The sequence below is a fragment of the Apis cerana genome, linkage group LG1, assembly GCF_029169275.1.
Source record: "Apis cerana isolate GH-2021 linkage group LG1, AcerK_1.0, whole genome shotgun sequence".
NCBI classification, from domain to species: Eukaryota; Metazoa; Arthropoda; class Insecta; order Hymenoptera; family Apidae; genus Apis; species Apis cerana.
In genome coordinates this window covers 22,476,736-22,491,366 of record NC_083852.1, presented here as the reverse complement: position 1 = coordinate 22,491,366, position 14,631 = coordinate 22,476,736, and the positions used below count along the sequence as shown (strand labels likewise).

The 14,631-nt window shown below is 37.1% G+C and overlaps 1 protein-coding gene across 11 annotated transcripts in view; it reads left to right on the top strand.

Annotated features, from left to right (window-relative positions):
* LOC108002059 (lachesin-like) overlaps nt 1-14,631 on the top strand; it is a 298,367-nt gene that overhangs the window by 186,683 nt on the left and 97,053 nt on the right. For all 11 annotated transcript variants that reach the window (XM_062086001.1, XM_062085998.1, XM_062086024.1 and 8 more), the window contains 2 exons: nt 1,988-2,195; nt 2,445-2,606. In XM_062086001.1, coding sequence (XP_061941985.1) covers nt 1,988-2,195; nt 2,445-2,606 — 370 coding nt within the window. The remainder of the gene's footprint in view (nt 1-1,987; nt 2,196-2,444; nt 2,607-14,631) is intronic.

Sequence of the window (14,631 nt, the reverse complement as noted above, 5' to 3'; positions counted from 1 at the left end):
CGCTTAATCCTTTCAAACACGAGACGTTTGTTATCTAATTATGCGAGCAACCGTTTTATAACAATAAAAATAAATGGAAATGATCCAATCTGGTTAATGCTTTTCGAATACTTTCAATTGCCGCAGGGGCAATCACCACAATGATTTCTTTGAAAATTCAGGAATACAATTTAGTCAAAGAGAAACTTTAGGAAGAAGAAAAGTTTAAAACTATCTTTTTTCTTTTTTTTTTTAAATCGTGGTTTGGAATGTGTACCACGTGTAATAAATATATCCAATTTTCGCGTTTCAATTTTTAATTCAAATATATACAGTTTTAATTTTTAATACACAGATTCACAGATATTCCTATATATAGATTCACGCGTATCAACAAACGTATGATTATTTAATTATAATAAAATATGAATCGTGAATATTTAAGTACATTAATTTAAAAATAATTTGGAAAATGAACATATTTTTTTCCTAGATTACGAGTAACAATAACGAACGATATGATTTTATTTCTCCCTGTAATGAAATTTCGTGTAATAAATGAATTTATAATTTTAATTCTGTGAACGTATAAACAAAAAACAATATTCATCAGTATCATATTTTTCTGTAAAACAAATTTTTGCGAAATTCGAATTAAAATATCTCTTAAATCGATAGTTTAAACCATTATTGCAAAAATATAATCTAATTAACAAACTCCTAGAATCTGTGTATTAAAAATTAAAAAAAAACCGTATATACTTGAATCAAAAAAAAGATTAAAACACGAACATACATTTATACTCGTTCGACTTTCAAGCAAAACGAGATATTACGATTAATAAAAAAAAAGTTAAGCGAACTACTACCCTATTCCTTTAAACTATCGTGGAAATGGAATAAAATCGATTCGAAATCGAGAAGAATCATCTCGAGTCGAAGAAAGAGAAAAGCACGAACGGCAATGAATGGAAAATCGATCGAAAAGGAACGCACAGCCTCGTGGCAATGTGTTGATTCACCGGTGACAAACGGGGCGAGGAGTTGTTACAGCGTCTCCGGTTGAGCAAAGGAGGGGAAGGTGCGGTATATCGTGGAGCAGGGCGGGGAAGTGGCGGCCGAGGGGAGGGTAAAAAGGGGGAAAAGTGGCGCTTTCGCGCAACTCGAGCGTTGCCAAGGAAATGAAAAAGAAAGTAGCTCGGTAAGAGAGCGCGGCGGGGGAGGGCGGCCAGTTTAACCCAGAAATCCTCGAAAGTGCATAAGCTTTGTCGTGGAATGAGCTTAGTTAGGGGGACGTTAGCCCAGCCGAGCGTAAAATACGGTCGTAATAATGTTTGTTCGCAGCATTTCTGATGCAGCACACAGGGTTGCGCAGCGTGTCGTTGCGGCTATCTTCCTTCTCCTTCCCGCCTCTCGCCTCCCCCCCTCCTTCGTGTATTGTGCTCGCCCACTTGTGGAACATCCGATGGCTCGCGGTCCATTGACGGTCGGAAATTTGAGAGATTCAAGAAATGGCCGCTTCGATTCGGTTTTTTTCTCAGTCGAGGGATTTGGAAGAGACGATCGAGGATAACGCGGATAACTGAAACGGATCGCCTCCTTTTTGAGGCGATTGTTACTGTGATCGAAGAAATGATGATACTCGAAGAATTATTTTTACGTTTTACATCGACGATACGATGAAATTCGATATTGAAATTTTTGTTCTACCTAGATTAATAATTTTTCGTAGGGGAAGAAGATACAAATGTTGATTCGTAAATTTTATAAAAATCGATCTTTTTTATATATAAATTCACGAGTTGAAAGAAGAAGCGTTTTTTTTCACGGGTGAATGAACAAAATTGTGCGTCGCCTTATGGAAATTGCGGTGAATTTATTATATCGCGTTATGAAAATAGACTTATTTAACTCGATTAACGATAAGGGATGGAGGAAAGTGTCCGCTTGAAGAAAAATCTAAGAAATTCTTTCCCTCCCTGTTAAACGAGGCGATCGTGATTTGCAGGTGGCGTGGATCCACGTGGGTCGTCAGATGTTGCTGACCATCCACAAGCACGTGGTCGTGAAGATACCGAGGTTCTCGGTGTCCCACGACAATCAGAAGACCTGGCTGCTTCACATCAACAACGTGCAACAAGACGACCGGGGCTATTATATGTGCCAATTAAACACGAACCCGATGATGAGTCAGGTCGGCTTCCTTCAAGTCGTCGGTGAGCATATTTAATCTTCTTTCACCGGTGTTATTATTACATTATACGCGCATCCAAGCACGCCTTTAACGAGAATTCATCGTGGAAACGGTCAATGGAATTACTTTGCGAAAGGAAAACTAATTCTTTATCGATATACGAAGCGGGAAGGATAATTTAAAGTTCAAAGTTCGTTCGGAAAAGGCAAGAAAAAGCGTGCTCGTCCATTTTTTTAATTAATTAATCGATATTTCTTCCTTTATATCCAAGTACCGCCCAACATTTTGGACTCGTTGTCCACCGAAAGCACGGTGGCGGTTCGTGAAAATCAGAATATCACGCTCACGTGCAAGGCAGACGGATATCCAACGCCGAAACTGATGTGGAAGAGGGAAGACGGGCAGAACATAAACATCAATCGACATTACAAAGGTGAGCGCACACGTTTGAGATTCGTTGAAACTTTTCGAAAAGGAAATGCTTTACACAACCGATAAAAGTGATTCCATCCCCCTATTGAACGATCGTTTAATTTTTCCAATTAGAAAGAATCGCAGCGGAAATATCAGGAAATATCTGTTGCCGTCTGATATCGTCTAATTAGCGTAAATTAAACAAATTTCCAGTTGTTAATTCGTGATATCTTTTGATCGAAACCAAAGATTGGTTTCATTCTCGGCGATTCAAACTTCGGCAACATCGATTTTGAAGTCGATATTGTTCTTGATTGAAATATTGTAAGTGATTCGATCGAAGAAAAACTATCGAGTTTGTTAAAATTTTAAAGCACGCATCGCGTTTTTGCTTGAATTATTATTATTACAATTATGTAATGCATTTATTTAGGTGTATACATATATATATATTAAGTCAGATTAGTAATTAAACATTTAAATCATTATCTATTTAAATCTTGTAAAACAAGATACACATATATATCCTATATAGTTACATTGAAATCGAAATAATTCAAGCTAAACCGAACTATAAATTATTTACCGTATTTTATCGTATATCGCTTGCGATATTATTCGTTAAAGTCACGTTTAACGTTAAATCATTCGTCAATCAAGCGAATTGATCGACCTCGAATCAACCGTTAAAAATCACCCGTATGAAAAAATTTACAAGTACAAGTATAAAAGAAAATTATTAAAAAAAAATATATATATATATATATATATTATCATGCTTGAATGAAAAGAAATATATACAACAACTTAAAAAAATAAAGACATTGAATATTAATCCTCGATTCAAATTGACCCACTTTCGAGACAAGCGTGGCACCGATCCGAGCACCGAAACTTAAAAAAAGATTAAAAGATCGTATCCCCCTTTGGCGAGAAATAACTCTAAAATTGGAAAACTCCGTTCACGAAGTTTTAAAACGCGGAGGGGAGGTTTCAAAATTCGTAAATTGGTCGAAAATTCGAAACAAAGGGGCAAACACGATTCGATCGTTGGAACAAAGCCGTTTCCATTTCCTCTCCTCTGTGAAACGACGTCTGATTACGCGTACATACGGAATCGGAGTCCCCTATGCTCGTCGTCGCAATCAGAAATCCAAACAATCAGCCTCCAAGTCGGTTTTACTGATAAACGTTAAAACTGGAAACGGCAGACAGATGTTCGATTTCCGGTGATTAAACCTCAGAGGCGAACGTGACGTTAAAATAGCCGGAGGAAAGGGAAGGGGGGGAGGGAGAGAGCGGACGGAGACACGCGCATACGTTTCCTCCGTGCGGCTGCATAGGGTTTGTAATCAATTCGAACGAAAGAGAAAGCGGTGGAAAATAATGCCGGCGGCCATTAACCGGAAGCGGAGTATTCCGTTGGTTTTGTTGCCACGTTCGTCATCGATTTTACACGTCAAACAACGAAGCCCGGTCCGGTGTTTCCGGTAATTTCCCTAATGCAATGGAACACGTAAATCCATTCTCACCGACGTATTATTAGTATTGTACGGTAATTATTCGTTTGCATGCTGTCCCGACTTCACGTGATCATCGAATAAAACAAAGGTTTCCGCAGATATAACATGAATATTTCTGTCACCGGACGCGATCATTGTCTCTTGCTTGCTCACGGAAGACGCGTTTCATACGCATGAGTTGAAGATATTTTTTTCGAACAGTGTTACAAGTGTGTGTATTTCTCGAATTTTTGATTATTATTATTATGAAAAAGTACTTTATGTTTCTCTGTAAATTGCTCATTCCGTTATAAATTGCTCGTTACTTTTCCACATTATTTTATTCATAGAGGATTCGAATGAATTTGATTCCTCTAGAATTTAATTTTAATTATAAGCATACTTGAAACAATTTTTAAAAATTTTCCTTCAGCGCTTTAATTCTTCCTCTTATATCTTCACGTTAATATCTTTACATTACATATTTTAAATTACTTTTTGCTTCAATTTAAAGAAAGTTTTATACTTTGTTCCTTAATTAATCGTTGCGCAACGATTATTTTTTTTTTTTTACACGAAAACAAACCTGGATACATTTTTTACAACATTTCACAAAGAAATTCAAAAGTTAATTATCATTGCGCGATATGAACAACGAGAAACTTAATCCTTCGTAAATCCGTTTATCATACGATGGAATACTTGAAAATACCAGCTGCACCAAGTATATCCAAGTATAAGCGAGAAAATATCACGGCTCGATCAGCGTAATTCGTTAATTGGACGCGAGTTAACACTTAGCCACACATCACCGCGATATAAATCGCGGATTAAAAGCGGACAGAATCTGATGAATATTCCAGCGAACGTGTTGACCCCGTTGTCGCGCGAAAGTGTGTTTAACAATAAACGTTTTGCAGATCTCTACGCTCGATTATGCGAGATCGCGTTAAAGTTATCGAGAGAGAGAGAGTGAGAGGGAATAGCGGTGACGAAACGACTCGGGGAAATTAATTCACCGATACGCTCTCGCGATGCAACGTAATTTCTAATATATCTTTCGATCCGTTGCTCGCATGTCGCTTGTTCATTTTTAAAAGCGGCGCACACCCATCGCGTCAGATTTCACGAGCACGTTGGAACGCTCTCGTATCAAACTTTTATCAACGTATTCCATCCCCCTCCCTTCGCTTTTTCCTTTTTTCTTTTTTTTTTTTTTTTTGTTTTGTTTTTTAATTCGTTCGACGAAAATTTCACTCGTCATTCGCGTTTATTTTTTATTCGACTCGCTATTATTCGCATCCTCTGTTTTCGCGGGAAACGATCCGTAGAACGATTTAGTCGCGCCAATAAAAGGAGCCGGATGAGAAACGAGTTTCGGATTTTTCGAGGAAAAATATTCGAGAAGAATGTAATGTTTTTTAGCGAGTTTGGCAATGAAATCGTGCACGTGTTGATTATCATAATTTTTATCGTTTACGGTCGAAAGGGAAATTGTTGAAATTGCGTGTTTTTCTTGATAACGATACTTTAAATTAAATGTATAATTCAAGGATAAATGTAATTACATAACGTGTTTGCGTAAGTAACAGGAATACCGATAAGGGCGAAGTTGATGAAATAAAAAAAAAAAGAATTGATGCAGGTATCTCGATACAACCATAACGTACGTATCTCCATCCGCATTTAAGCACGATTATTGTTAAATTGACAAACGAGTCACATTAATTTGTTTGTTGTTCAATATTACCAATTATGATTTGCAGGATTGAAGCAGATTTATAATCGAGATTATTGAAAGATTATTTCGTTACAACGCGGCATAAACATCACGTTACGCAATCATTTCTATGTATGTAAGATATCGTTGAATAGCACGAGTATTGGATGGCTGGTGGTACATTACATGTGGTGACACATTACGTGTGATGTCAACGCGCAAACATGAAAATTTCCAGCGATTGCATTTGTCTAGTGATAAAGTACTCCACAGTAAGCCTATCCTTACATTAACATTAGCGCGTTATTAGGAATGCAATTAGCCGCTCGTGTAATTTCGCTCGTTGGCATTTCGCACGAATTATCATCTCCCTCTTTCCAACCTAATTTCATCTACAATAATTTGCGGGAAATGAAATGAATTAAAAAAAATTCAATATATCATTCCAAACACTGGAATTCTTAAGGGATAGATTCTTTTTCTTAGTTGATTTTTAAACAGTATCCTTTTCCCCATTTTTGAAAAATCTACCTTTCGATTTCATTGATTTTAATATCTATTTGATGAAGGTAAGGTAATAAAGTGTAATATCCTCAAATCGTGAATAATTTTCCAGCGATTTGTTACCAATTATTCATTCATGGTCTCCTGGTGAAATTGTAACGAATATTATTTTTTTAATAATTTTCAAAAGATTGATTCGAAAATTCGAAATGAAATTTCGCGCGTTTGACTTGATGCAATGAATATATATATATTTGTAGACTTCTTCTCGCTCACCTGACCCTGTTATTAATAATGCAGTTGCGTGTTTGCACGAACGTGACTGTTACCAGCGTGCACAGCATTTTCTCGGATATGTTCGTGCAAACAGGGAACAAACGAGGTGTGTGCCGAGAAATTTTCATAACGATTTGCTTGCTCCGTGTACACCGTTCCCAATAACAGAATCTAAGAAATTGCAACTATTAAGCCCGCCTTGATCGATTAAACGATAATTCATTTCGTGGAAAAAAAATAAAGGCTGTCGAGCAGTGCTAAAAAGTTATAATTTCGTAGAAACGGTAACGGTTCTTTAGAATACGATTCTACAGGCAGAATTTAGAAATCGAAATCTTTCGTAAAAAGAGATTGATGCGAGATTTCTTCGAACAACGCTTTCTTGACGGAGCATAACGTGTTCTTCGTGTTCCTTCGAAACGTATATCGGACACCTCGAAAAATAATTAAATTTTTTTTCCATTAATAACTACTTTTACTTTATTCGACGTTCTATATTTTCATTATTCCAATCCGTTTGAAAAAAATTTCCAAAAATATCCTCCTGATACGTGTCTTCTAAATAATTTCACATCCGTAGAAAAATTTAACGAGAAACTTCATCATTTTACAAGAATAATTTGCATTATTCATCGGCCATTTATTACGCGTAACAAGAATATAGAGAGCGTAATTAAAAGTTAAGGAAAAAGTATGCCGGATAAAGGTAAAAGTTACACGAGAACCGATAATAGAGTCGAAACAATTTTTTTTTTCCTCCCCCTCCAACTAAAAGTTTCTTAAATATCTTACAGAATCGACTTACTGCTACGCCACTAGCGCAACGTGGCCAGTCATAAGTGGTTCGACGCTTTATGGTGGGGATAATCGTGAAAGCAGTGGCGGCGACGTGAAAATTAAACAGAATGCATCGTTCGCTGTTCATCGTTCAATTTCGCGAAAGAAAAAAAAAGAAAAGAAAGACAAGAAAGGCGTTGCAAATTTTTTCTCTCGGTTGTATCCTTTCGAAGTTGAAGTTTTCCAAACACGTAATGCGAAACTATAAAACCTGCCTAGTTCGTACGCTACGTGAGATAATTCCGTGGCGATGAGTCGAGAACAAGTTCAGTCCTGGTGGGCTCTCCGTCATCGTAAAACTAGATGGATTAAAACCAGTCAGTGGCGCATAGATCAGCGGAGGTCCACAGGGAAGAAGCGTGAGTACTTGGTGGCGTCTGGACACAGAGTCATCCGAATGTCAGAACGTCCCATGTGGCGTAGACATTAGGTCCACGGGTAACGTGCACGTGCACCGACCGCCGTGTTAGCCCTGACGGAGCTGCTGTGGTTTGCCTGGTGCAGGTCAAACCGTCCCTCCATCCGGGGCGCAACTTGTATTCGCCTAAAAGCCTGATGACGTTTTAGGTGGCATCGTTGCATCTGATGCTACTCTGCCTAGCTATTGCCGATACTCTTAGCAGCATGGAACCCGATCCAAACCGTTTGCGCCTCCCCCCCTCCTCCCCCCCTCAGTTTACTGATAATCGATATTGGCGAAATTTAATTAAAGGTTGGAATAATTCACTTTCTCAACGATAAACTTTATTCCAAAGAGATTGAAATAGCGGTTTCCAATTTGCGAGTCGCGGGGATCCATTAAGAGATCGTTGTTTTATCCACTTTTTGTTGGACTTTTTAGCGTTTATTTATTTTTGTTGTATCAAAAATAAAAATAGAAAATCGATTAATTAAGTGAAATCTTCGATTTTATTTGATCTTATATTGGAGAGAACGTTGCATTTGAATATTACGGAGGAAGAACATATGTCGAAAAAGAGAAAAAGTAGGAAAGCATTGAATTAAAAGTTTCTGAACAATCACAATTTCAAGTAATACGATAAGGAAGATTGATGAAGCTTTAAAATAAGACTGAGATTGACAAGCTAGATATATATATATATATATAAAATGTTCCAACATTGGAACAAAATCGAAAAAAGGAAGGGAAGAAAAAGTAGCTTGATGGAAAAGCGATCCTCGAATCACGTAGATAGGAAGAAGCTCGTAAGTTTGGGAGTAGTGGCATGAAGGAGAAGTGTCAGCTCCGTTGGATTATCGGAAATTCAACATCATCCTGTTTCGTGCAAGTAAACACAGTTGAACCGAATCATCCACATAGAAGATTACGTAGGAACAGGATCCTATCCTATGAAATTCGAGGCTCCAACAGAATTTGTATCTTGGACACGCGTTCCTTCCACAATCCTCTGAATAATACAAAATGTATCTTTTCAAGCAAATGACGACGTTATATCGTTAGAATTAAATCGAGCAGAGAAACAGATTTCGTTCTGAATCTCGTTCTGCCAGCAAACCATACTTACTCAAGAATATGATTCTCAATTTTGGATCACGATCTGCAAGTGATTTCTTCTTCCATTGTTATTTTTAATCAATGATAATTAAAATTTGAAATGTAGATTTTCGATATTTATGATAATTATTTTTTTTTTAACTTGAATTCAGTCTGTATTTTATATTGTTTTTAATTAAACAATTATAAATGAGCGTTTACTCTACTATTTGACGAGAGCAATGCTTCCAAAGATCTGCTTAAGATTATCCTATTATTTTTTCCTTATGAAGAAAAAGAAAGGAAATCCTAAATTGAATATTTCAAAGGATGTTGCAAAAAAAGGGACTAAAAACTATTTAAAAAATGCCAATTGTATTAGTTTTCCAATTGAAAATTACATTTGCGAAAGTTCCAAAGAAACGAAATAATTACCGTTGAAACGATTGCACTCGGTTGCTGGAAGCGATAGCCCCCTTCGTTAAGCCGTGTCAACGTTTTGTTGTTCGTGATTAACCGAGCCAAGACCGGAAAGTAGTACGAAAGCTTTCGAGATTCTCTTTCTAGGATGAATCGCTTGGGCGGAGTTTCCAAATAAGAAAGCTGTTGCTCTTCTTCTTCTTCTTCTTCTTGCGGATTCTTCTCGATTGCGGATTCTTCTCCACTTTAATTTCTGCTAATTAAAGGTTTGTCTCTTCCAAAGCGTATCCAGCGGCTTTATCCAGTCGAATCATAAATACATAGAAAAAACAGAAAAATGTAAAAGGAAAAGAGGCAACAAATATTGTTGGATGTGGAAATGTAAAATTGTCCGCCATGTTTGCAGGCTGAATCTTTCAGCTTCGAGTGTGAAAGCCTGAACGAACGAAGACACAGTCAAACACTTTCCCTTTCGATTGTTTTGTCCATCGAATGACAAAGCTGCATCCTCTGACAACTTCGTTCGTTCGTGTTAATTCCTTTTGCATCTTCTTTGCCTCCAACTTTGCTCCAAGTTGTAAATAGATTGTGCCTTGATGCTCGCTCCCTCTGAAAGACGCGATTTGTAAAAGGGGCGAGATGGCGTTACTCTCGTGGTGAAACTTTTTCACGATAATGCGAATAGAAGAAGAAGGCTAATTACCCATGATTGAAAAGTGAAAAATAACTGTTTCTTTTTCCCAAGGAGAAAGAGCGTCTGAGTTGAAATCAGTCGTGAAATCATTTTGCATGAATTCAAGTAATAAATTTCATCATCAAAAATCAATAATTTACATAAGGAGGAAATACGTGGATTGTATATGAAGAAATTTTCTTATCAAGGAAATATTAATGTTTCGATAATTCTTTTCCGTTTTTTTAAAAATATAACTGCAAGATAGAAAACACTTTATACGATACATTCAGATTTTAATGTTCTATTCATAGATCGTTATATAAAATTTGAATAAGAAAATACTACAAAATACAAAATACATAAATTCCAATAATATCTTTTGGAAAACCATTTTTATATTACACGAACTTTCACTAAAATCGTTATTTCTAAATCTATCTAAATTCCTTCAAAAAATACTCTGATACATCCCTTCGTCCCCCGTTGATCTAACCTAACCCAAGCATCGGAAGATAAGAAATCCGCATGGGTAATTTTATTTCGCAGGCAATTACGGATAATTCGGCAAAACACAAAACTCACGGACAGAATTGAGCTCGCGAATCGTAACGGTACTCGCCAATTGTCCTGCCACCATCACTTTGACCGGCTCGTCGACGTGGAAATCCGGCCGATATATAACGAGCCACATCCCGTGCCTAATAATTCGTTCATGGACGGGGACGAAATTCCAGTGCGCGCGGCGAGTTACAGCCCGTTAAAAGTTACCTACGCCAGCGAATTGAGAATCTGCGTGGAGATGAGACGCCACGTTGGGATGTCCGCCGCCGGTGTTCGATCGCGAATTCGCGTGAAACTTTTTTTTCTTTTTCTTCTCTCTTTTTCCTCACGAACCGCCGCTTCGAAGGTATTCCACGGGTCAATGGGTCTTGATTGACCGATCCTTGGGTGGCCCGTTCGAACGCAGGCACAATGCAAAGTGGCGAGAAATCGGGGGTTGGTTGGTAGAAGGAGGGGTGGAGGAGATCAAGGAGGTCGAAAAAAAGGGAGGGATTGAGAGACGACAGTTTTACTTTCAGGGAATGATCCTTTTAAACTGGATGAAAAGTTTTAGATTGTTGAAAGGAAAGGTGTGTTGGTCGCGGGGGTTTTAAAATCTGATGGAATTCGGCTGAAAGAGGAAAGTAAATACAATTGATCATACGGTACATTAGAGTGAAATTATGTCTTTTTTTTTTTTAAAAATATTCAGCAGCATTGTACGATAGTGTGAGTGGAAAAGAATCTTTGTTTTTGAATCTTTTGATTTCGTATGTAGAAGCAATTTTTTTTATTTCTCATTATAAAATCCTGCAAGAAAGAGGAAGTTCAATATGATATTTCAATGTGTTGTTTAAACTTTTAACTTTTCAAATAAGCAAAATTTCATTTAAATAACTACGTTTATTATGTTTGTGATGAAAACATTCATATTATAAGAGATTAACTTTAAGTTTATTTGACGAAATTTTCGTTTAGATAAGAATCTGCACACGCGCATCTATATAGTTCATCAAATAACAACTCAAATCGGTTTGTAACAACATCAAGGCTAATCGCCCTTCGACTCTATCCTATCCTCCTACTCGCCCTAATATGACCAGCTGTTGTGCCAGCCGGTGGTGCACGGAGGAAGCCGACTCGAACAGTGTGAGAAATTGCTCGGTTATCTTACATCTGTGTTGGACCGCCCTAGAAAACTGCACCGCCAGTGAATTAAGAGAATAAAGGAAGTTTTGCTTGTTTGTATTTAATGAAAGAGGGCGTTGCCTCGTCGAGAGGATTCTCGTGGAAGAACGGGGCCGACCGTTTTGTGAAATGTAATCTTTTCTAACGTCAAACGTTGAAATTCTAAATAAAACGGAGGAAAAGATCGAGTGCTACTATTAATTATCAAATCATTTTAAGAATGTAAATGCGTTCAATCGGGAGATAAGTTTGAGTTCATTCGATCAATGAGTGAAAAATGTGTATTCGAAATTCGTGTAAATTTAAAATTTGTGATAATTCGATAAATTGCTATTTAAAAGAGTTGATATCTTGTTGTATAAGATTTTATGCAATCGTGTTATATCTCTCTTATTCTTTGTAGCAATAAGCAAAGTATTTTTCAATATTATAATCGGAATATGATTATTTATTATCCGATTCAGAAGAGGATTAAATTTGTTTGTGCTAAACATATTTAATATGAAAAATACGTATTTACACAAAGATTCGTAGTTATAAATTGATATTATTATAGTGGAATTTCACGGTTTAACAAGTTTAAATCATTAATCTTAATAAATTTTGTTGTGCAATAATAATACGTTTGGTAATAAAGTAAATACGATTATCCAAATGAAATAATATTACAAATAATAGTCATTAGAAGTGAATATTTCAAACAATAGTCATTAAATAGTTATTAAATACTAATCATTAGATTATTCTATTCGGTGTTGTACACTTAAGTACAATTTATATCTATAAATAAAGAATTAAAAATTCAACGAATGAAGTTTAATAAAAATAAAATTTTCATCAAATCTTGATATTTCTTTTAATTTTTTAAAAAAAATTCCGTGGAATCACGATGATTTTTCAAAAATATTGATTCTGTTTAAAAGTTATTTTTAATATCTATCAACGAAAAATAAAGTCTCGAAAGTTTTACTCTCGTTCTTATGGCACAATAATTCGACACTGAAATCTGACTCTCATTAAGTACAAAGTGTAAGTTAAAAAAAAAATTGAAGACTTCATAAATAATTTTATTATCTCGAAATACGACGAATCTTTTTCCAAACGGGCTCGTCCCACAAATAAAATACACCTTTGGGAGCATCTTTTCAAATTTGCAAATTTTTACGATTTTCGACTTTCTTTTTTTTTTTCACCAGAAACAAGAGAAAATCCGATCCATTTTTATCGAAATTGAGCGTTGATCAAGCGTGGGCGGGTAAACGATCCATTTGAAAAATGAAGAGTTACAACTTCACAATGGCAGTTCCTCCCCGTACATGTAAATACAACACACACACACATTCCACGTACGGCCGAGGCAGGATTAAACGGCGCTCACGCAATATTTATACTTCATTCTATTTATTGCGCTTGCCTGAGTATTTACACATAAATACCGATGTTTCGGTGTATAGCAATCGTGTCAATATTGTATCGATAGCGCGGCGTGAGTCGCGACAAGCGTCGCAATATCGCCCATACCCGGCATCCATCCGCCGTAATTAAATGTCGAGTAATGATTGACGAACCGCTGCTCGTAATTTGCTGTTTCAAAGTGCCCCCGCGCCGCCGTTCGGCCGTCGTTTCGTCCGTTTTCGTCGAAAACTGAATTCCAAATTCGGGGGAGGGAGAAAAAGGAGGAAAGAAGGGAAGGGAGGAATCTGGGGGAATACGCGAATCGTCTTTCATCATTGCGTCCGGACGGATTAAACTGGATGGGTATGGAAAGGAGGTTAATTTGTTTACGCCGCTCGGACAGTTTCACGTCCAATTAGCCGGCAAGCCATTTTCCGGCCGGGTATGAATGTTGCAGCGCATCGAGTCGCAGGTTGCGCAAGGCACGGCCGATTTCGAATGGCTGTCGAAACATCATCGTCCATTGATCAAACCGGCGAAGAGATCCGATGGGAAAGAGAGAGAGAGAAAGAGAGAGAGAGTGGAAAGTATAACATCCTCTGTCGCGTGAATTCGAAGCGCGTGATGGTTAATATTGTCCCTTGACCCCTTCCCGCCCTCCCCCTCTCGTGTAACGTTCGGTGCAAGCAGCGGTTCGTCCAATGCACGAGGAATCCGAATTGTTATCGTTTGCGTGAACGTTAACAGGCAGGATAATCAATATTTGCCGATACGACCGAAATTCACCGGCCTCCGGTAAACGCTTATGATGTTGATTTAGTATATACGATATTACCGGGCAAATAATCCACGTGGATATTCGATTACTCTTTCGTTCGCTGTTTGTTCAATCGCCGTTGGTATATAATTTGAACATACTTTGAACATATTTTTGTTGCTTTCCTTTTTTTTTCTTTTTTTCTTTTTTTTTTTCTATTTTTCCATTTCCTGTTGGTTGTGTTTTCCATCACGCGTAGAAAGAGCAGGGGAAGAGGGGGAGGGGATCGACTTGTCGAAGTTAAATCGAAACACGAGAGAAGAAAAATTAACAGCTCTTGGTTCTTTGAACCGATTTCGGCTCATTCGATTAATACAATTAATAATAATGATGATGATAATATTGCGATTAATAGAATATGTATCGTATTATGCTATATTATATTATACAGTGTATGATACGTATCTTGATGGAACACTGGTCAATTAGAGATTTTATTAGGAATTAATTGCGCTTTTAGAAGATTCGAATAATTTTCATTTAGAAAAGGATTCTCTAAACACAAGTTCTAGCCGTTAAGTGAAGACATCTTTTGCCTCGATCATTGGTGATGAAAAAAAAAAGAAGAATATATTTTTAACGCTTATCTATAATTATATAATACTTGATTCCATCGTTAGTCAATACCTTAAGTTGGCCAAACACTAATCTCTCTTCCCCGAACAATTTCTCTC